The sequence below is a fragment of the Plutella xylostella genome, chromosome 4, assembly GCF_932276165.1.
Source record: "Plutella xylostella chromosome 4, ilPluXylo3.1, whole genome shotgun sequence".
In the NCBI taxonomy this organism is placed as follows: Eukaryota; Metazoa; Arthropoda; class Insecta; order Lepidoptera; family Plutellidae; genus Plutella; species Plutella xylostella.
This window is the reverse complement of record NC_063984.1, coordinates 6,524,827-6,548,687: the sequence shown is the minus strand read 5'-3', so window position 1 is coordinate 6,548,687 and position 23,861 is coordinate 6,524,827. Positions and strand designations below refer to the sequence as shown.

Genomic DNA, 23,861 nt, shown 5'->3' with positions numbered 1-23,861 from the left:
TCAATTTAGGACGGTTTTGTGGGATGATTAATTAATTATTACAGTCAATATATTTACGGTTTTATTACAATATTACATAAAATAGTGCTTTGGTAAAATTATGGCGAGTAAAATATACACATAGTTAAATTAATGCGACACGGATCTAGATAAAGTTAAACTTGCGTCTCTGTTCCGACAGCACGACGTTAATTCACTTTGGTAGACCCACTTGAGTTGTCCAGAGTTAGACAACCCTAGCTCGTGTAAGGATTTCAGAATCTCCAGTGGACACAAATATAAAATAACGAGCAATGAAATAGTTCCACTTATTACAGGCCGACAGCAAAAATTACCCCATTTTTTTAAAAACAGCACTTAATTTACGGTTTTGCTTGGTTGTCCGCCAATCCGCACTAGGCCAGCGTGGTGGAGTAGGCCCTAAACCCTTCTTTCATTGCAAGGACAGCCGTGCCGACTAGATGATGATGATCATCATCATCATCATCAGCTAGTTTTTTTCGCTTAGAAGTAATTTGTTGCTATTGTCACTGAATCCAAAATCCGGCCAAAGCTGTCCAACTCCGCACAACGCCCTATCCTCATCGCAGTGTCCACTCATTCAGGCGTGCAGTGGAACCGGTGCGCGTCCCGCCAGCGCTGCACCTGATTGCGGATTCGCGTGACGTCAGCCGCGTAGGTCCGGCAGCAGCCGCCCACGTAGCGCACGCCCAGCGCCAGCCACTCCTGGATGAACACCTCCACCGGCTCGCACTTGTCGCGGTCGATCCAGCTGCGGGGGTAGAGAGGGTGTGTTATACAGGATGTTGTATTTAAATTATTATAATAGGTAATAAAACACGAAAATATGTTTCTGGAATCTTGGGTGTTTAGAATTATACGCATTTACGAATAGTGTAAAACGTTGAAACAATAGAAGTTGCAGAATAAGCACTGAAAAGTTCTCTTGTTCGTGAGTAAATAAAATACGAAAGTGAGGAAAGGAAGAAATGATAAGGTATTGAAAGGGCTGCTAATTAGCAACATAAAAAAGGGACCCACAATAAAGGAAAACGCTTGCTCCATTTTTGCAACATTTACTACCTTGTGTTAATTGTGTATAAATTCCAGAAGTTTTCGCATAAATACTTTCGCAATTTACTGCGAAACAGCGTAATAAATCTCCTACAGTGTAATGCGGCCTTAGTAATATACTGATTTTAAAACGTAATCTATCGCGAAAAGCTTATTTTCTTGAAATGAATGATCTATCAAAAGTTAGTTCACGAGACTCGTTGCAGATAAGTCGACCATCCTTTACAAATGCAAATCAATAGATTGTGTCGGATGAGTGGAGCGGTGATCGAACCGGGCCGTGTCGGGCGACCCTTTGTCGCACCTGTACCTCCACCACCACACAATTATACACAGGTACCTATCTAGGTGTACGCCATTACCCGCCCGCCAAACAAAATTAACGTCTGTCGGTAATTTGTCAGACATCACTTCGCAGACAGCGTCGATATTTCAAACGTAACTTACAAATGTTTTGCACCGCCACAGTTACACCAGCTGTAGTTAGGTCGTTAGAAATCTTATCTCCCCGTAAGCACCCAATTACTTGGTTGTAAAAGCGCCACGATAATGTAAATACGACAACTGATTAGATGTACTGCAGTAAGTGCTTACATTGTTATTTTGTGGGGAATGGTCATATCGAAATTGACTACTTAACTTCGGTGAAAAGTAGAACTTATTTAAACTGTTTCTTCGATATTTAGCATAAGAATTTAAAGCAATTATTTTCTTGTATGGAGTATATGACCTGCATAAGAGCTCCTAACTATACTATCTAAGTGGAAGCAGTAAAATATAAATCTCAGTCTAGTTTTATGATTATTATGGGTCAAACATAGCTGGTCACACTCACCCGATCTGTGGGTTATATTTCTCCCCCGAGTTGGGGTAGACGATGAGCGGGATGGGCGCGTGCGGGCGCTCGGCGTTGATGCCAGAGACCAGGGTGCGCACGAAGCTGGGCGCGCAGCAGTTCACGCCCACCGCCACCAGCTGCTCCGGGTTCGAGTCCCAGCACTTCTGCGCCACCTTCTGGAAACTCTCCCCGTGCGCTATACTCTGATTGTCCTGCAAAAACACAACAAAATTTATGATCGGTAAAACCTTCAGTAAAACACAACGAACGGCGTGTAAAACTTTTCACTGAACAGCAGTAGTTTTATACCACCATAAAAAGTGTTTACTTACTAAAGAACGCAAACACGAGTAACGTCTGCCCAAGTTTGATTATATAAAGAGCGATTTGCGAGTCGCGCCGAGTCGATGACTCCCGTCTCGACCCGAGTCGCAGAGCGGAGCGGGTTTATTATTATTACCTCGACGTGAGCGTTAAGATTTGTGGAAATTGGAAAATTCTTTACTGACCTTACAGCTAAACGCCAGCCAGGCTTTGACGGTGGGGAACTCGCGGAGCAGGTCCACGAGCATCTCGGCCTCCTCCTGGCAGGGGATGGTCTCCAGCGCCAGCAGGTCCACGCCCGCCTCCACCAGCGCCTGCATGCGCGGCCGGTGCCACTCCCGCATCGTCTGCACACGCAACCAATGAGTATTTACAACCACTACCACCGTCACTCCGGGCAACAAGGGCAGTTCACATGAATCATTAATGAGGTTCCAGCGTGAACCGCTTGCAAATTGTGGCAAAACAAACGAACAATGTGCTACATGAGTTGTAGCCGCCGAGCGCTAGATGAACCGCTAACTACAATGTGAATACCTGATACTGACAAATGGCTGAGGCCGCCCCGTTGCATACGAATGAGTTTTTCTGACTACTGTTATTTCGTTTCTTGTTTTTAGTGCCTTTTTTCTCGCTTGAAACTGTATTTAAAATATCTGCACGTAGTTTTTATGTGTAGCTAGTAGCTGGTAGGTAGGTATATCTAAGTAAAGGTGTGAGGTAGATATTCTAGAGGTATTAACTAGTTACTATTTACTCAATTACCCACGTTATGAGTTCATGACTTAAGTACCAACTTGTGTACCGATTATAACAGGTTAGGCCAAAGATCTATCTAAAGGTACCTACTAATATAATTATTTAAAATACAAGTTTTTTCGGAAGTCTAGCTAAACTAAAGGTAAGTATTTTATACCATAAAAACGGAGAGTCAGACAATATTCCATGTTGGCGCGTGCCGTGTTCATTTGTTCTAGGTTTTGTTAATTAACTGTCCGTCCCACTCAAATGCCTTTTCAGAAAAAAAGCGAGGAGAGATGGGTGGAGTTTCATTTTGCCGATGTAAATTTTAATTTCCAGTCAAGTTTACGGCGCTGTTTACGATTGAGCTCGCGCTCAACCTTTATTGGGCTATGCATTCATGGCTGTTAGGGTCCTGTGTTAAAATGCTTCATTATTTGTTATTGCTGCCACGGTTTATAGTTGTTATATCTGCTTACTTGCAGTTTTTTATACAAACCTCTAAATAATAAATGTAGGCACTTTTATACCTTGTGTAGTGTTAAGTGAGTCTCGTACTTAGATGTTTAATAAAGCTAAGTGAACTTTACGCTGGCATAAATCTCAAAAAGTAAAATGGTACTTAACTACGTAGCACTTTATTTGATGCGAAGCGAATGGATTGATCAGTTTATGATTTATCTCATCAAAATAAAATATTTAAGTACTACTTTACTTCAACACTTCCATAAATCTTTACTATATTTTTCTAAGTGTTGATAATAATACCCACTGTTCTTATTCCATATTAACACTGTCGATCGACACTAACTATTGTCAGACAAATAAGTACGTCTATCCATAGATTCATGGGTTGTTTTATAGGGAAAGTTGATGTCTTAGGAAAACTTTTATTTAGTAAGCTAAAGTATACTGATGTTGACTTATGAGGATAATATCCAATACCTCTCAAGCACTTATTAACGATTACGAACCCCTTCAATCAACAGAACCTTGCAGGTTTTATTATGCTTAATGTTCCTAACAATAAAAATACTAATTCTCAATCCGACAACTTTCAGCCAGCTCTCCCGGCCCGGCACTTAATATTTAATCGAATCGACCGAAACAAATAAGCGCAGCCACTTCCGGAGCCCAGTGACGCTCACAACAGGAATAGACAGCGAGTGGGTAATTAGGGGCGAGATTCATGTTATATTAACCAGTGGCCTAGTTCTGGGACGGAAATATTGGCTATAATTTAACCTGAACGTCGGTGGTGTCGGCGTAGCTGCCGTCGTACTCCGAGCCGTCGTGCAGGTGCGCGCCGTACGGGCCCACCGACCCCACCACCAGCGGCTGCTGCTCTGAAACCACATTCATTACGTCATTACTACACTACCCTTATTTACTACACACTATGTCATGGCCGAAACCTATTAGATCCAATTATTCCAAATGATTTGTGTCCTTTGTAGAGCGGACATTATTTACGGCATAGTAAAGGAAGTTGGCAGACGGGCGCGCCCCCGGCGACTTATTAACAACTCGACACAAATACTTAAACCCCTACAAAGTGTAATTAATGCGTGCTTGCACCGTCCTTTTAGGTGCGAACCCCGGCGAGCATTGTTATGGCTGGAATGTAAACATTCTTGACATTTTATTACAAAGTTTTTGTTGTGCAGCACATAATGATGTGATGTATTACAGCGTTCCTGAAAATATTTACCTTTGGAAAATTTTATTCAAGACTTGCAGGTACGAATATTCGAGATCCTTATTGAGAGAAAACTTACATGAAAATCTAATTTTGTTTAGGTACAAGTATCAAGATTGTCGTTTAGGCCCCATTACGTACTACCCGTGTAACTAAATGAGCATATAAGAACGATGTAGTACCTACCTATACCTACTGCCAATCTAGTAGGTAAACTTACGCAAGCTTCAGACACCAGCTCAAAACTTTAACTCTAATCGATAGTGCTACTTCCCTGTCTAAATATAGTGATGTGCTTACATGTTAGAGCAAGGCCTAAATCTAAATAACATAAATAAACGTGTGAGCTCGATCGGAAACGTTGAGAGAATACGTATCGACAGCACCTCCAGAGTAAACACATCTTCGCACTTAATATCCGCTGTGTAAGATGTCACTTTAGGCCATGTCAGGTAAATATTTAAGTCAAACCTGCTTAGACTCTTAAGGCGAATACCGGAGCCTTGGTTCAACTACCGCCGAACTTTCAATACGGACCGCGTTTGCTTAAAAATACAGCACGTCTCATGTCGAATTTACTAAGCCAACGTTCGCCATGTTATTGAAAGAGCTCGTTGGTTGGGCTTCGGTAAAGTTAGACGTTTAATATTAGAACGTACCTATACAGATAATTTTACATAGTTTGTTATCATAATCATAAAAAAACATATCATTTTTCAAAATAAGAATACTTATCACTTTTATAATTCGATTAAAAGTTATTAGGTAATGTATAAAAATGTACATGCCATCGACATAATTTTCATGTTTATTTATCATACAATATTTATATTATCATTACTTATAACGTAATTCCTACAACACCTTAAGCTTCATATCCCTTGAGTTATGACATAATACATAATAGTACTCCTTTATCAGTGCTTCATAAGAACAGGTTTTCTTACTACCCTCAATTCCGCAAGGGATTATCTGTCTTCGCCTTAAGGGCTTAAGGGCACTAAAGGCTGGCTAAGCCCCGGCCCTACACTGTCACACCCCCTTATCGTCTCCTGTTTGCAAGCTGCGACTAGTGTAGGATACCGTACGTATAGCCTTTCAGTGATATATGCGGGTATAATCTAAATTAAATAAGCGGGAGAACTAAAGTGAGCTTGAAATGGCGTGGGTGGGCGGTGAGACAGTTTTCATTATGAGATGATTTTTAATAGATAAGATAAATGAATAATTAAGTACTTATTATCTTGGCTTACGCTCATTAGTCCCAAAGGGGTAGGGGGAGGCCGCTTTTCGGTGCACATTCGCAATTATAATACGTGAGTACATATATGAGGTTATAGATGCCATACCTACAGGTTTCCGATAAGGTTACCCTACCTTCTATAAAGTATAATATAATAGAGAGATATATCTATGAGCAAGGTAGAGGAAGACAATGAACAGCCTGAAAATTGAATTTAACCTGTTTTATCATCCAACAAGTGTTTAATCTCGCACGCACGGCACGGCACGTATAGTCGGATGGAATAACCTTAGAGTGAGGAATAACATAGAGTTTTAGCTAAAATCGATTATGTACCACACACAGCAACATTGGTCTTCCTTTGAAAAGGGACTGTTCTTGCATTTGACAGATTAAATAACTTTATGAGGACCCGAGGACGTTATTGTGTATGTTTGAAACCTTTGAAAGTATAACTATGTTAGAACATTTTGTATTTGTAATTGAATCTATAATAATCTTCAATAAGGCCAATTTGTATGCACCTAAACATAAAAATTAGGTGCAAAAACATTACAGGTAATTCGCAAATTAATTATTTACGAGTAAGTTCTACATGTTTTCATTAGCAAAAGTTTAATAAAAAAAGCTTATAGGTACTATACATATAATCTCATACGACTAATAACGATCTTCGAAGGTCGAAATCTTATTGTTTGTATCATTCGTGAGAAAATAAGTTATTAGCCCACTGGTACGACCCGCTACGACACCGCTCCGTAGCGGCGTAGCGGCGGCGTAGCTATACCGAGCAGGCTGAAGCGGCGCGGCGGTGAGCTGGCTGATCGTGAGCAGCCTGCTAATTTGTGTTGACAAAATGTAACGCAGGTAGGTATATTTTAAGACATTTTTGTCCATATTTTAATTACTTACTTATATATATTTTTCGTCGTCAACTAACATCAGTATCCTAGAGAACTGTCACTCAACAAAAACCTTGCATCTAGTTTTATAAAACTATTCCAAAATAAATCTTACCGATTTGTAGGTACCCCTCTGCCTCCTCCAGGTACATCTCCCGGGCGCGCTTGGCGAGCTCCACGGCGCGCAACATGAGCTCGTAGGCCTCCGCCGCCGTGACCCCGAGGTGCTCCACGAACCCATCTATCGACGCCTGGTAAGTGTTCGTGATTATCAGGTCAGCGCCCGCTGTGGACAAGACACGGCAGAATTTGTATTGGTGTTAAGCTGACTAAAGGTTTGAATTTTAACGTAAAAAATTACTACCACTTAATTCATAGATCGACAAAAAAACAAAAAGTAGGATAGGTTCAGTGAACAAGAAAGTTCATTACATTAAATTGCAGCCGACGCCAGAAAACTTAATAATATCACCTGACCCTAAATTAACCACCACCTATGCGAGCGCCTCGTTTAACTTTTCGTTCTAGCACTTTATTAGGTTACGGTCAAAATAGCATAAACTTTTCGAACCGAATATCGATGGAGATACAAATAGAGAAACCAAAGTGTGTCCATTTGGGGCAAGAATAAAACTGAATATCAATTCACAATACAGTGAACTTGGTCGCCATTTCGCTAGTCGCGGCGACGGCGGCGGCGGTGGCGGCGCGGTCCTGAAAGCAAACAGCCGGACGACTTTTTTTTGTTTTTGTTTGTGTTCTGCTCTCCGCAGGCAGCCAGGTTCATAAAGATCTAGTTTTTGTCCCTTTTATTATACTGGGAACTTATTTGATTTGTTGCAAAGCAAATGAGGTCAATGTTTGTTTGTTACAATTACTAACCAGGCCGTTAGTTTGACCCATCTCAAAGTAACGTTTTCACAGTGAGATAATAACCGCTTTACCCATTTTCATGTAATTATAAATTTAATTTGTGGTGAGTTCTATTCAGTACCTTCGATTAGGTCTACAATGAATTTATGATTTCAATAGCCTACCTAAGTTATTCCTATGGAAAGTTATAATTAGAAACTTAAGCCGGTACACATTAGGCATAGGCAGGCGGCATGGTTCTAAAGTTCGGCGAACACTAATATTACTCTGCTGAAAGCATTGCAACACTTTAGTAGCATAAACAATCAACAATACGTACAAACTTACACCTCTGCACTAACAATAATTAACAACCAAACACTATAGCGAATTGTATCTGAACTCAGAGGCTCGAAAAGCACTAGACAATTTATTAACCTGATAGAATTGTCACGCGGAGCGTAAGATTACCATTCTCCCATACACCTAACAAGAGCGAATATTTATAAAAGCAAGCCGAGAAAGTCGGTCTGGCTATAGTACTACTTGTATGCAAATGGGGGTAGTAACGGGGTAGCTATAGCGGTAATAGTTGCAAGACTTGGCAACGGCATGCGGCGTCAATTATAATAATCACGGCGAAACAGCTGGATCTTAAATAGCAAATTATTCTCAAGCGAAATTGTATATTTTTTGCGCTTTTATAGAAAGGCCAGGAATCGGAGTATGGAGCAATTTTTCTTCCTTAACTGCACATTTGCATTTGCAATCTCAGGAACTCGAGCGAAGTGTGCTTTTAACTTTTGAAAATACACTCGCTGCGGTTTTTGCATTTACTCTCCACCCACGTTAAATAGCTACGTTTTAACTGCTGAAGTGTAGGTGCAAAATAATATTGCCAAAATATTGCAACACCCTTTCTGTGGCAATTATTATGCAATGGGGCTCCATTTTGTATGTTTTCATATCGCTATAGTTGGCGGTGAGTCGGCGAGGCAGTGGGCTACCCCCCGGGGGAGTTATTTGCTTGCAGACACTTTTCAGCTTTTCCTTATGAAAAGAAACCGTCCGTTTTGTGGCGAAGAAAAGCGCTTTCAGAGGACGATGACACGAGACGAGGTCGCACTCTCGCTGCTTCATGCAAGAAATGACGAGCGAAAAGCGACGTTACGTGTAACGAGCAATTCGTCAAAACACGCATACGCGCCTACGAGGAGTTATGTGAGCACTCCAACTACATGTTCCCACTGCATGCACGCATTATATTCGTTCTGCATCGTTTGCGACAAGATCAAAGAATTTCTTTATATCACTGTGAACCTTTTTCTCGAGTTCCGACAGATCCGTAACAGAATTTTTACTGCTAATTAACTTTTCGCCACAAGATTTTCTTCCCCTCCTATCCGTAGCGCTCACCTGTAATCGAGGAGCCACTGATTTTTGTTTATTACTCAATCGACTTAGATGTCTACAGAAACAGCTTTTTAGATTGCTTCTTTTAAAATGTTTGTGTTGTCCGGAAAACCGAAGCGCTACGGAGCAAGTTTTACGTTAGCAATACATTTTGTTATAATCCGACGAACACATAAACAAAAAGTGCATGAAGATTAATAGGAGTAGATATCTCGCACCAGCATACGTCGTAAAAACTCGCAATGAAAAACAGCGTTAGGCTGTGGTTCTTCTTACGATGACCCAAAGCTTTAGGGGGTTCTGTTTCCTACACAATAATTATAAATAATGATAGAAAAACAAAAATAGAACCTGTCATCGCAGCACGGGTTCGTTATAGACTAAGTGAAACGTCATTTTATCGCGAATTGCAGTAATGAAACGAGTATATTTACATCGTTAACGGACCCGTGCCGCATGATCTGGTGGTACAGCTTCAGCTCCTACCTCGCAAGAAGTCGAGGTGCGTGTTGACCACATCCTCGGGGTGCGTGTGCAGGAAGCGCGCACTCCACAGCGGGTCACCGTCCACCACGTGGCCCACGTGGCACGACAGTTGCGACGAGAAGCCGCCGTCCAGCACCACCACGCGCGACGCGTCCACGCACGGAGTCGGCGTCATGGGGAAGCTGGGAGTGGGAGAAGGGGAAATTAGACTTCGATTCAAAATATAAGTTGTGATGTGATGTTTATGTTTTTCCCTTTAGAAAAGTGTAGAATTATAGATACTCGTAACAGTTTAATGATTTCATACATAAATGGATACATTATTATAAATATATTTTATGCATAACATACCAATTTTAATAACGTGGCTTCCCATTTCGTGCTATTATCGATACAACTATTACATTTTTGGAACATCTACCTCTACATCCGTAAATAATGATTGGGATAACTTCTGCATTTATTGTTCCGATTCCGTGAATCTGCTATATCACGTGACTACAAATGCACCCATCTACTGAAAAAAGTAGGTAAAGTGGGTAAAGCTTATTCGAGTCACCTCAGATTACCCCTTCGGGGAAAGCCTTGAGCATTATGCATGCAGTTGATTCGCTCCCGGTGCGTGGCTTTAGCTGTTCTCCTGTGATTTCGTGCTTATCCCTCGCTTCAAACTGACCTAGTGCTCACTGAGTTGTCCCGCGGGTGCCCGCCAGACCCTAATTAAACATGTTGCTCAGGGCCGCACTGAACTATCTCTAAACTTCATATTAACTATGACGGGAAGGTTGTTTGTGTGAAACGAAGCACCAACATGTACGTATAGGCTTCATACCTTGGTCTCGAGGGAAATGGCGTTCAATACATAACAGTAAAGCTAAGTGGCTATAGATGACGAGTGTTGAACGCGCGCCAACCCCGTCGTGTGTCCTATAGGTTTCACAAACGTAGGTCATACCAACTGCGACAACGATAAGCGATTGCTTGTAGTGAAATACGAGAACCTCTTGTTATTGTTTGCATAGGTATTTGATGTGAAAAAATCTAGTGTATTAAATAGCAACGCAATGTTTTGTCGCGTAAATGTTAATCTGTATAAGATTCTTACACTTATACAGTTGATGAGATTGATCTGAAAGTTCATAAAGATATTTTTAGAAGCAACATAATAGGTTTTTTTCGTATCAAATCTAGCTGAGACTACTGAAATGTCAGGAGCTACCTACAACAAAAAACTGAAATGTAAGTTAGAAAGTTAGAGAAGACTTCTTAGATTACATGTCGCCGAGTCTACGTGAAGAAAAACTGTCTGTTGAACTCTACCCTCGCTCGGTTCCCCTCGTCACATTATCTTATTATCACAGCTGAAAGAAATTCATTTCATAAAAGACGGATTACCACCACATACATATCGTGTCTTGTTTTGTTTTACATGCATCTAAATAAACATCCCCGAAAATTTCATGATTTTAACAAAAGAAGTAATTAATTATAGTTTATTAATTATTTTTGTGCAAATCATACTATCAATACTTTTTGTTTGTATTCTTTCATATAAAAATTCCACTACGATAACAAAATTAAAAACGTTATCAATTCATAACATAATAACATTGAATATAGCTTCATGTGGTAAGGGAATTAGGTTCGGGGATTATGAAAAATGTGCTATTAGGTATCCCGCGATGATTTATACGTAGCCTGGGTGAAGCACGCCATAATTTATCTATCGGGTAAAACGGCAATTAGGTAGGAAATATGAAATGTTACCAGCTTTCAAAACACAATGCCAGTAATATCATTAGGGTCTGTGAAATAGAATGGGATTCAGCGAGCAAGACCCGCACTAATAAATAAGAAAACTATTCGTTCTGGAAGGCCGATGATATGGGTGTTACCGGCGGAGGCGTAAGCCAGAGGGATATAATGAAATGATTGCTAGACCAAATACTTTCTATCTCCCGTGTAATATCTACCTACGGATTTTTCACGTTATTTTACATTTCAATCTTGCTATTTGTTAGATCTTGACAACAAAGAACCAATAAATGCAATAGTGTTTTTTAATTTTCTTTCAAGTTGCAATGTAACAGATGCAGGTAGGTAGTAATGAGTGTTTACTAGTGTTAGCTATCCGGGAATACCCATGGGAGGAGACTTAATATGGCTAAGTGATGCTGGAAGGCAAAAGCTAGTTAGTCGTGTAATTTATTAGTAGGTATTCATCCACTTACATAGTTCAAGTCATGCTGCTAATTAATTGTATCCACCCAGAATAGATCTTAATGTATTCCAGCATTAGATAATTGTTTATAAACATGTTGATAGTGTAAGTAAACAGAGCGATAGTGCGAGTCCACCTCGCCGCCGTCACCTATCGACGTGACATCCATCAGAAAGAAAGGTCATAGTCTTTTGTCTGATATTAGACTCTTATCGTTGGAGTTAAATTTCTTGACAAGATATTGAACTAAACTACAAAATAAGGCCTTATTATAATACGTAGGTATATGAGTAAGTAGGTAATTTAAATACTCAATTAACCTTGCGAAATATGCAAACCGAAACTTCAAACATCTTTAATGTTGTGGTTGACCTTAAGGTACCTAGTGTGATGTAACATAAACAAATTATATTATTTGGTCGTATTATTAGATAAACAAGTTTGTAATGAGAAATTGCCGGTTTAGTATAATTTTAAGATGTCAATGACCTACAAACTCTTTCAATGCAAAAGTTTTATATTTATACAGAGGAGATGGACTTAACGATATTAGAAAAATATTCGAAAAGACGAACCTTCTCGTAATTTTTCAAGTCACAAAAGTTGCCCTGAGGTCTCAAGAAGTTCTTAAATCACTTTTAAATTGTGCCAAAATTTTTTAAGGGCACTGTAATTAAACATAAATCAGTCGCGACCGACCGCGGGACTTTCACCGCATTTTTGCAGCTGAAGAAAGTATCACTTTCACCGAAAACAATATTTTAACGCCGACGAGCACCTGAGCTCGGCTTCGTGGAAGACAAGTCGTTAGCCGTAAAAAATACGATTTAACTCCATAACATACAATAAATAGCAGGCGCTCTGTTATAAATATACGTGTGAATATTCATTATTTATTCGAATGGATTATTTTCAACGATTGTTGTTATGACGAGTGATAGACTGATAGTGGATAATTTGACAATAAATAATATCTGAGTGGATACTTACGTAGTGCTTGATATTATGAGAGACGTATTTAAATAACGTGATTAGATCGAGGAAACCATGGAACAGTGAGCGTGGAGCGTGCGTCGATGCGCGAACAGACACTGATGGAGCGAGCCGCGCCGCACCGTGCGACACACTACCACTCCACGCACTCAAATATACACTCTCCTATCAGAAGCACTGTGTAAACTGTGCACACACGCATTACACTCACTCAGTGATTTGTTACAAATATTCCCTTAAACTAAACTCACTCTAAAATGATCAACAAATTAACACGATTGTTAACATTAAATGCCATTGTTTGCAAGGTAATTAGTGGGACTAGATAACACTGAATAGCTCGAAATTAATGTAGTCATTATTACTTAATTGAGTATCTATTGTATTTGTAGAAATATATTTTCAAATGTTTTGGTAAATAATAGCCGAGATCGGCATGATAAATAATTTATTTTATACTAACAATTTGGTCTACAGACGGGCGTTGTTGGTATCACTGTGCGGCCTCTCAACGGGTGTTGTTGACTGTTCAACTTGGCGCTTCGAGATTCGAAATAGACGCGTTCGATCGGCCGACACGTGTTTTATCAGTTGGGCTGAGTGCGCGGTCGCCGGCGACACGCCGCGCGCCGCTGCCTGCTGCGAGCGACACATAAACAATTTACTAAGATAATAATAATGGCATCGCTCCCGCCGCGGCCACTGCCTCGCTCGTGGTCACGGACACATACCTACCTACAGTACAGATACACAACGCAATTGACGAATAAAGGACGAGGAAGTCTATTAGTATAGTAGCGATCTCCTGTTGTTTAATCAGCAGCTTATCTCTACATTATTACAAAATTGAGCAAACATAGAGTCGATCATATTGGTGGTCGATAATAACCCATCGAGATTAAAATGCTACGAGATACTAAACTAATTTGGTTGGTAAATAATAATTATTTAACTGCTGTGATCGGTCTCATAGTTATAGTCCTATAGATTACCTAGGTAAGTAAATTGTTCGACTTTTCAGTTAGGATGATTTTCCTAACTCATGCGCCCCGTAATTAAAGTAAGACTCAAGAGCATAAAAGATTCGTTGAATTTGGGGTGTCGTCCATTGTGCAATAAATATTAAATATACCTACTTTAGGATATGAAATTTTACAATTTTTAGACTTGATCTAGCTTTAAATTAAATTTCAAAATGCAATAAGTATAAATTCAGTTTGTAAAACGCAGTGTAGAGCAAAATTGGCAATAAATAATAATTTTATAGAGATTAGTCTAGCAAATTTTCATACAGTCATGTTCTACATTTATTGGGATTCATTGCTATTTTAAAAACGAGCCGGTAAATTGAAAATGTCGTATGAAAAAGCCGTTAAAGAAATTCATCGTGGGCCCATCGTTGAGCTTTGTCAATATTATATGAAAAACCATGAAAAACTAATGTTTTGCCCTTGACGTTTGACGATGAGCCTACCATGTTTTTTTACAGAATCACATAGCTGAACTTCATTGCTAACGCTGCCTAATATGTCACGGTGTATTTGTGCTGCAAAGCAAAGCAATCAAGTGTATGAGATTGGATACATTACAGGATATTCGCTGCTCAAACATATCACAATATAACCGATTGGCTCGGGGGGTGAGGCCGAGCCGTGACCCGCCGAGTGACACGACTCCATCATGGCTCGCTGCAAGGCCTCTTCGGTCTGTGTAAATATACCGGTATGAAGTAAGGGTTAAATGCTACGATTAAGTTAAGTAAAGCCTGTATGTATCAGACTTAGGTACCGTATCATCGTATCAAAGTTATAGCAAAAACTAATGTCTCATATAATAAATACGAGCATTTTAATCTTTTTCTAAAATGTCTCGACAAATAGATAAAGTACATTATCTGCCTAGTTTCCTAATGTTGTTATCAAGTTTAGTGAAATCTTATCAGGTGTTATCTGGTGTCTGCCCGACGACAGCGGCGGCCGCTGCGTCTGCCGGGCGGCGGCGGCGGCGCCCTGGCTCGCTCCTCCGCACTCGACCGAGCTCGGAGTGTTGTCATGTCATGTCACCACGCGCCGGCCGAGTGCCGAACCGCCACTTGTCAATGTCACGGTTACATTACACACTCGTTATCGGTCATTCGCTTCACTACTCCGGTGGGTGGCATCGCTATTTGAAAAATCACACTGAATACATAGAGTCGTGCCCAATAATAATATCAGCTGAGTTGGCACGCGCTCAACGCTATAGCGGCATACCTACCTCGCATCGAACACAATATGGAGAAAGAAAATTGACCTGAATCTGGTTTACTTTTGCAATGCTTGACTTTCCCACTAGACAAGGGGAGGTCTAACAGTCCATCTCCAATAGATCTAGTTTGCATGGAAGCCTTGATTAGCGTGCTATAGAATATAGAATTGTTAGTGCACAGGTTTGAGCTATAATGAAGTTAAGTTTGGGTGGATCCGGCAGAAATCACAATGTCTGTCTCATGCAAGTCAATTATGTCTATCCTCCGCCTGGTTTGTTATCTAAGCTACTGACTGATACAATATGAGCGTGGTGCGAGTGGAGCGAAGTGTCTGACCTGACCTAGCAAATATGATTATTCCTCGCTGTAATTTCATTGTCTCATCCCAATTAGAGTTTAGACAGCTCAGCCGACAGAGGGAAATTACTCAATCGTGTTAAAACTGTACAATTCTCCTTTAGCCTTTTTGAGGTCTTTACCTACTGCTTAATAGTTAAGTACTTATACGTTTTATTTGTGTCAGGATGATAAAATTACTATAATACGTACTCGTAGTACGTATTGCTAAAAAGTAATGGCAGATTAAACTATGTATTCCCAAATTTTAATAAAAGATAATGAGAACTAGGTAAGAATGTTTTCATACAAACTATGAGCAAATCTGAAAGTCGATATCGGACACCAAATAGCCCGCGGTCTTGACAATAACCTAAACTACTCCGAACCAAGTTGGCCAACAGCCTAATTTTAATTTTGTTTTTCGATTCCGGTAAATATCTCTCCACAGTTAAGATAAACTGTGTTACGTCCACAAAGAAAACAAACGTAAATAATTAAAATGACTTCTTTGTTTTCTTAATAAACTATCTCGCACAAAGTTCATTTACTGATGGTCGGTACAAAATAAGTCAATATCAGTTATAGCTGCACAGCACAACGTACCCACTACGCAGATATAAACACGAGATTTAAATGATGTTTTGTTTTATAAAAAATACATAGTTTTCTATTATAATCGCAATGTAACTGGACCGTCTAAAATAGTTTTACCTACATTCATCCACGTGTTCATGGAGCGAATGATGTAATTAACAAGTTACTTTGCTTCACACGAAACAATAGATAAGCTGAGTGGATTTAATTCTAACAGATAATAAACATGCTACTCTAGCACAATCATAGATGCAAGTTCCTTCTCTTGATAAAATACAGATGTTTATTTATTACATAATACTCAGGTACTTACCTAGGTAGGTTATGTTGGCAGTCTGAGATAGACAAAGGTTGATTGAAAAATGTTGAATGCCAATCCACTCCGAGATTTCACCATTCTGACTTTCCAATTTCTTTGTTTAAACATCGAAATTGAGTATTGAAAGGGGAACTCTGCAAAATGTATACTGCCAAAGGAAAAAAGTGCTAGATTGCGTGATTTTATGTATACTCACCACGGGCAACTTCAGAATGCCTTGCGAGACGGAAATCTTAACTGAAACAGGATTAAAACTTTACTATTAAAATGCTGCACATAAATGAATTTGGAAAATTGTTGCGCCTAGATTTCCTTGGAAACCAAGCCAGCAGAATACTAACTACATTATTTATTTAAGATTAGTGTACGTTATGTAATCCCCGAACACTGCGCACGTTGCAGGCGAACACATGCAGCGGCCACGTCGGCCGGGCGACCTATTGAACTAGCACTATCCGGCTATTGCTTCCACTAACCTATTCCGATATTTCAATTAGTAGCTCCACACCGTTGTACATTAGTGACTGTGAAAAATGCCGCGCTAAGCCTTCAACCATGAAAGCTGCGAGCTTTACATGCATTAGGTTCAAATTGGCTAGGATATAGGTGTGTGAGTGTGTCAAATGTACTGTCACAAACGGATATGAAGACGGTGGCTCAGGGGCCGTAAGCCGCCGGCTCCGGCTGCTTTACGAGCTGCAGGTGCAGGCTCCGGCGGACGCCTCCTGCCCCAGTGATAAATATATTGACTCAGCACCGAGCGAGGATATCCTATTCTCCCGCGGCGAGGAACACTCAATTTATATCTTTCTTAGAACTTATAGGACAATATAAGATATACGATCATGGCATTTCAGGTTTCTGCATGCACCTTTGTGATTTTCCTGGATTTTCTACGACATAAAAGTCAAAGTAAATAAACACTTTACTTGTAGCTATAATAATATGTTGCGCTACAAATGTATATAAATCACATGTCAGTTTACCACCTGTCTATGTCTCTCCCGGAGAATTTAATCTCCGGTGCGGATAAAGATACCTACAGACATGTAGGTAACACATTCATGTAAGTGTAAGTAAGGAAGGAGTTATTTATATAAAACTACGAATCATACCTAGTTGATTTAATATTTTCCTCCGGAGTCGGAAATAAAAGTTTGGAATGTCCACCACAGAATGGCTGTTGTGCTTTATTTCTGTGCACCACTTTAATTTATAAGGTCATTTAAATTTAGGGGCTTGCATACTGAAAACAAAGAGAATAAAAATTATTTAGGTACAACATTAATTCACTAAGCTTGTACAGTAGCCACAGACGATTTTGTAGAGCAAATTTAAAGCAGTTGTAGAAAATTTTAAATTTAATTTACTTTTGAATATACGTTTTGAGTTGCTTACTATATTTTTTCTCATTGTCAGCTATAAAAGGTAATAAATCATTGGCCTCGTATAATATCTGAAGATCTAAAGCTATCTAAAGGGACATCAATAAACCCGTGAAAGAGGTGTCAAAATGGCGCCACGACATCCCGATCCGACCGTCGCTCCCGCGGGACCGCCGCACCAACACCGCCGTAATACTATTACTTATTTATTACCTCTTTACAATCCAAAGTAGCTTTTATTACATCGCTCGACGAGCTATAACTCTTAAAACTCTTGAAGAAACTTTCTGATTTCAGTATAACTTGCAGTTCACAAAGTATATAGGTATCTCGACTGTTTGCTTTCCCCTGAAAGTATTTAACTAGTGTCCAAGCTAGGGCGGACTTGCTGCGATGTATTATTTCAAGGAGTATAAATGTTTAAGTGTCAAGCGTAATAACGGTTCTTCAGTAAGTCGTAAAGTAATAAAAAGTAAGCAGGGCGGGGGGGACAGGACTTCTTTTGTATTCTCTGGTTGTTCTTTCTTCATGGAAGACACAATAATATCGAGTGCGTAGAGTGATTTCTTAAAGCCAATGGCCTTTTTACAACGTCTGTACAGATAGGTATATGTGTCAGGTTAGCTATCGCACTGGTAAGTATTCAATAAATACATTATAATAAATTGTTTTGCATCATCAAGAAAATACGTTTGTTTACTACCTATGTGTTTTTCTCTCATTTCTCAACGTAGTGACACCAAGCCACACCAAGCTAAGTTTTATTTTTGTGAACAAGGCTGGGAGTATAATAAATTGTACGGTGTACCATAGTACAGCATTTTTTTGGAATTCCTAGGTCGCAAAATGTAGCTGTTTGTAGTAAGTAATGTCATTTCGAGAGATTTTATTTTTATTTTCTTTATTCATATTATGCTGTATTATAAAGTACTAAAGTTCAAACTGAAAAGATGTAGAGTTGTAGAGATACATAATCGCAAATTTTAATAAGTAGACAATCCTAGACAAATGTGTTTGATAAAATAATCCGTTCACAAGCCACCTGAGCTGTTGTATAGTAAATCGGAAGCAATAAATTTGGCACACGCGGAATCCAGGGATTATCTGTGCGAATACCGAGTCCGTGCGTCCCGCGGCGCCGAATGAGCTTGTTCTCTGCGCAAACAAACAACGCAAATTAAACGACGAATGACACGAGCCGCTCGCGTGTGTATTTCAGTTATTTTGTTTGGCAGAATAGTCCTTTGAATACGAATAAGGCCTCCCAACTGCCTACCTGTTCGGTTGTCCTCTCGCAAACGCGTAGATTCTAGCCACAATTTCGATTCCATTACAGTTGTAGAGAGATTCGTACAGGCGATCCCGAATTCCGGTCACTATACCGCAGTGCATCCAATTAAATTCTCATCAGCAACTGGAATGAGTTGCTTACATGCAACATTATTAGCCATTCTGGGACCCATCTGTTTTTCTGTATACTATCTAATATTTTGTAAATTAACAGATTTGCCTGTTCATTAGCAGGGTAGTTCACTAGTGGTGGTTCTCTATTCGTTGATTAACAATAGTTCATATTATTTTAAGTAAGTATATTTATTATTTACCTATAAATTCAATTATCATAGGCATAACAATGTTCAATGATATCGCACGTAAATTGCACCAATATATCATGGTAAAGGAAACCCTATATTGTCGCGGGGGCATTCACTGTGGCTGTCTGTCACAGCTACGGCTCAGCCATGGCTGAATGGCTGTATGCAAATCGCGCACCTACGTACGATCATGTAGCTGAAATGATTGCCGTGGGTCGAAGCCCACTGCGCTCCGGGAATGTTCGCCATGATTTTGGCTACCTGGGTTCCGCTCATCTCGCATAATCTTTATTGACCAAAACTCATTTCGCATAACTCGTATGGTCTAAACTTTTTTGGCCGAACCATCACTTTGCCAAGACTTATGTGGCATAAGGCTCGTTTCGTCTAAAACTCTTTAGGCACAATCTTTAAACACCTAAGTTTCGTTTGCTCAAATTTATGTTCGTCTATACCTATGTATAATCTTGTTTCTCCTAATGTTATCTTAATAAATAATATATAAAGTATGTAGTAAATGTACAAATTATGGTATTTTTCTCCTACATCCCGAAAATCACGATATTGTATGATCAAAAAATCGAAAGTTAAAGATCAATATAATTATTACAAACCCCATGAGATCGAAACCTAAAAATAGGTGCGACGACGAGCAAAGCGAGGAGGAGCATGTTAGGTGCACATGTTCATCAAAACCAAAGCGGAGCGCAGCGAAGCGGAGCGGAGCGTTTTCCAAACAGCGGAAACAATACAAGGCACCAGTTTGCGCTATGTAGGGAGACGCTCCGTCAAAGTTAAAGCCAAACGAATATTATTACTTTGTATAAACCTATGCCATAGCATTATTAGGCTATTCAAGATTTGGCAATACCATTATTAGGCTAAACAATGTTATGCGAAATAACTTTTTACTAAACGAGATTTATGCCATACGATTTTCGGCGTAACGAGACTTTGACCAAACGTTACTATGCAATACGAGATTAGGCAAATAAATCTTATGCCAAAAAAGGTAGAACCATAGATATACCTCCATGTTTTACGGCGGCTGCTTCATTTAAGGACCTTCTGTATCGTCTATTATGATTATTTTCTTTGTAACTTTAACAATATGAAAACTTTGTACTTATGCCTTTCTCTAATTTCCTAAGAGGATTCAACTCAATAATATAGCAGACACTGCATGTGCATGTTCGCTACATACTTATACGTCTCTAGTGTTGTGGCCGGTCAATTGGACTGTTGCTCTTACTGGGGCCGAATCTCAGCGGCTCTCAGCCTTCCACTAAGTGGGGCAAAGCAATAAAGGTGGGACAATATTACACCTGCCGGCGGCGGGAAACTTGCTCCTCCGCTTGCCTCCCCCCCCCCCACTTCCCGCTCGACTTCGCTCATAATTCAAGAGTATTTTTTTTCCTTTTTTCAGTCCACCTTGTATATGCTAATGACAGTGCTGATAGTGAAGTCAATTTGTTTTTATTTTGTTGAGATGAGAACGGCGACCCTACTTTTCGTAAAATGTAGATACTTTAGGTACTTGATGTTACATTATTGTGCTTTTTGGAGACCCACTGGGTGACTCACAATGACTCTTGGGAATTGGAATATTAGAGGTAAGTATGAGTTGATTTTTCTCACAAACTGAAGTGAGTACTTATTTCATATTACTTACTACTTTCCCAATTTCAGAAATCTAGGTTTACGGGATACACCATGAATTTAGTTGAACATAAGGCGTAAATAGGTCTTATTTGCAACTAAGCTGTAAGTATATTTTTTCACGTAAAAGATAGATTTTTCCACGGCTTGAAGGGACGTTGTAAATATGCGATTAGTCCGTGTGAAAACTTTATAATCTTATTAAGTTTCTCTGTAGGTCATGCAACTCATGCATGATGTCTTTATGTGCATAGGTAAAAGTTTCTGCAATGAAACAGTGCTTGTTAGCAGATGTGACGGAAACATTGACTATTAGGTCATACCATAATTTTATGTGATTTTCTTACTGAAATTTCGAGCTTTATCTCTCCCTGAAGAAGTTTTATGTTATGATTCGTAAGTAATGCGTGCGAACGAGATATATTTATGTCAGAAATCGCAATCCCTTTTTGCTAGTAAATATGCCAGGAAGCTCTACCTTTATGTCACTATAGTCCAATTTTATGGCTCGGTATATCAAATAAACTTATATCAACATTTTGTCTGAGGTAAAAGAGATTTCACATATCCTAGTCCACGTAAAAGGCATTGTGAATTTCATTAAGAAGGAATTCAGTGCTATTATAATTTTCCCAGGTAAAGCGACGACAAATACCTACCTACTGCAGTATTATAAATTTCGTTCACAGTTATATCATTTTGGAGCTGGCTAAGTAGTTTTGATCACATTAAGCATCTCAGATACACACAGGTGATATACATATAGGTACAGTCGCTGATCGAACCCCGGACCCTCGTACAGGTACTGCGTTTTTATTCCCCTTTTTACCTATTATTAATTAAATACCGAAGAAATAGTAGAAATAGGAGATCCACAAAAAACTTATTACTTGGGGTTAAGTTATTTAATTTGACAAGTGGATCACGTGGTTTCACTTGGTATGTAAATTAATCCCTATTAAGTACATAAAAAATATGCAACTTGTTTTTTTATGTAGGTAACGAGTCACTGGTCAATAGATTAAAAATATACTTTAGGCGCCCATACTTTTATATACATGAAACATAAAATCATTATGCAAATGAAATTTCTATTCCGAGAAGCTTTACGAGAAAAGAGTAGATATTATTCAATTTGCTTACTCAACTCTTTTATTCTGTGTTATATTTCAAAAAGAATAACTTATCCCTAAAGAATATTATTTTTATATTTAACTTCAACAGTCATTCGATTTTCTGTGGAATAAGAAGTCTTCCTCGTCATTAATGAGTTTTTTTTGTGTCCGTAATTTTTTAGTAAGTAGTAATGGTATATCATTATGTATAAATACTATGAATGTAAAAATAGAGCTAGAGGGTCTCGCTAGATTCACGAAAATGATTACGAACTGCTATCCTGTAATGATGACAATCACGAGTTTTTTTTTACTTTTTTAGACTTACTTTTTTCTTTTATGGAGAAAAAAGATATGGACTAGACCGAGTCGGATCATTTAACAATTTTTTGTTTTGTTTGTAGAGAAGATAAGTTAGATACAAAGACGTGTACAGGGTGTAAATGACATGCTCCCGAAAACTGAAACCACGTCATCTACTGTTCAAACTGAACAACTTTCCCCAACAAACATACCCTGGGAAATAAACTTTTTTTTCCATTTACCATACAAAGTTTCAGTTTTTGGGAGCATGTAATTTACAACCTGTATATGTAAGATAGTACATATATGTAAGATAGTGCATGTAATTTACAACCTGTATAGTAAGATAGGTACATCATATTATTTACCAACGCACAAATTCTTTCCAAGTCCAAATGTTACATTATTTCGGAGATGTTGTGTAGCTGGTATTTCTTTCATTTTCATTCAATTGAAGATATTTTATAAGTACAATGATATGAAAATTTGCCTTCGTCACATTGTACCAGTTACAATGTTCCGAAAGAATTCCTATTAGTGGAGGTTGCCCGACTGACGGAACCATAAAAAAGTTTCTGCTAAACGAATGTTTCTTTCTCTAACGTCAATGGAAACCTGCCTGGAAAAAGGAATGTTGTAGAAAATAATTACTAAGTGCCAAGTCGACGTCTGAATTACTTTTCAGTTGCACAGCTACTACTTTCAGTAGAAAATTCAAATATAAGTTCACCTTAATAACAAATTACACAGTCGCAGATCCAAGTTGAAATGTTTTTGTTTATTTAACAACATCAACAATTAGTTTTCTCGAACTCATATGTATACATGTATACCTAGAACTTAGACGTCTAGAAGATTTCTTCTTGTAGATAATAATATGTGAATTAATCCGACCCTCCCATAAATATTTTTAAAACTTGCGTTCATTGATAAAACTTTCTTCGGAAAATGCCGCTGGGCTCAAATCGACTCTTGAATTTTATTCCCAATGCGATTGATCGTGCTTGAAATTGGTTTATTTCATCAAGGCTTTGAAATCGTAGGTAGGTATCATTGAGAAGGATTTAATATTTTATTACGATAAAATTCTTTATAAGAAATACTTACGCATATACAACCCTCCATTCATACGTACGTAACGGACATTTGCCTTTAGCACAGCAAACATCAAGAGAGAATGTTATAATAGGAAAAGTAACAGTGGCGCGTTAAATCTTTGCCTTCACTGAAAAGGGTTTGAAGCCTTCATAATATATTATGTAGACGTCAGTAGTCGCGACCCAAACATCTTTTACTTTCTCCCGAGAGCTGAAGCTTCCCTCATCCACTTTGCTCCTTACCTTTTACCCTTTCATATAATCTATTCCCATGCTCCGGGTGGAAATGGAAGAATGGTGATGGGGCCGTGAAATGTTATCCGAGCTGCCTGCGTTTGATTGTTACTACTGAACCCTACTAAAATGAAGTGCTTTTTATTGCACATAAACTCTACGACTCCTAGATGTGTTTCAAATTCAT

At 39.0% G+C, this 23,861-nt stretch overlaps 1 protein-coding gene across 2 annotated transcripts; it reads right to left on the bottom strand.

The window, feature by feature from the left end:
- Positions 1–48: 48 nt before the first annotated feature.
- Positions 49–13,403, bottom strand: LOC105386149 (homocysteine S-methyltransferase YbgG). Of its 2 annotated transcripts, none has more exons than XM_048627033.1 (7): positions 13,250–13,403; positions 9,573–9,754; positions 6,937–7,107; positions 4,223–4,323; positions 2,422–2,583; positions 1,910–2,124; positions 49–772 (listed from the first exon to the last, which is right to left on the bottom strand). In XM_048627033.1, exons 2-7 carry the CDS (start codon positions 9,745–9,747, stop codon positions 598–600), a joined length of 999 nt encoding a protein of 332 aa, XP_048482990.1. In that variant the 5' UTR covers positions 9,748–9,754; positions 13,250–13,403; the 3' UTR covers positions 49–597. The 2 variants fall into 2 exon arrangements, with proteins under 2 accessions (XP_048482990.1, XP_037977251.2); XM_038121323.2 differs by lacking the exon at positions 13,250–13,403 and adding an exon at positions 12,784–12,941.
- Positions 13,404–23,861: the final 10,458 nt, after the last annotated feature.

Bases quoted from the DNA above. Each gene is read 5' to 3' on its own strand.
- LOC105386149 (XM_048627033.1), bottom strand. From the start codon at position 9,747: ATGACGCCGACTCCGTGCGTGGACGCGTCGCGCGTGGTGGTGCTGGAC. The intron at 2,125-2,421 runs GTCAGTAAAGAA...GTGTTTTTGCAG, and splicing joins GGCTGGCGTTTAGCTGTAAG to GACAATCAGAGTATAGCGCA. The intron at 773-1,909 runs GTGAGTGTGACC...CTACCCCCGCAG, and splicing joins AAATATAACCCACAGATCGG to CTGGATCGACCGCGACAAGT.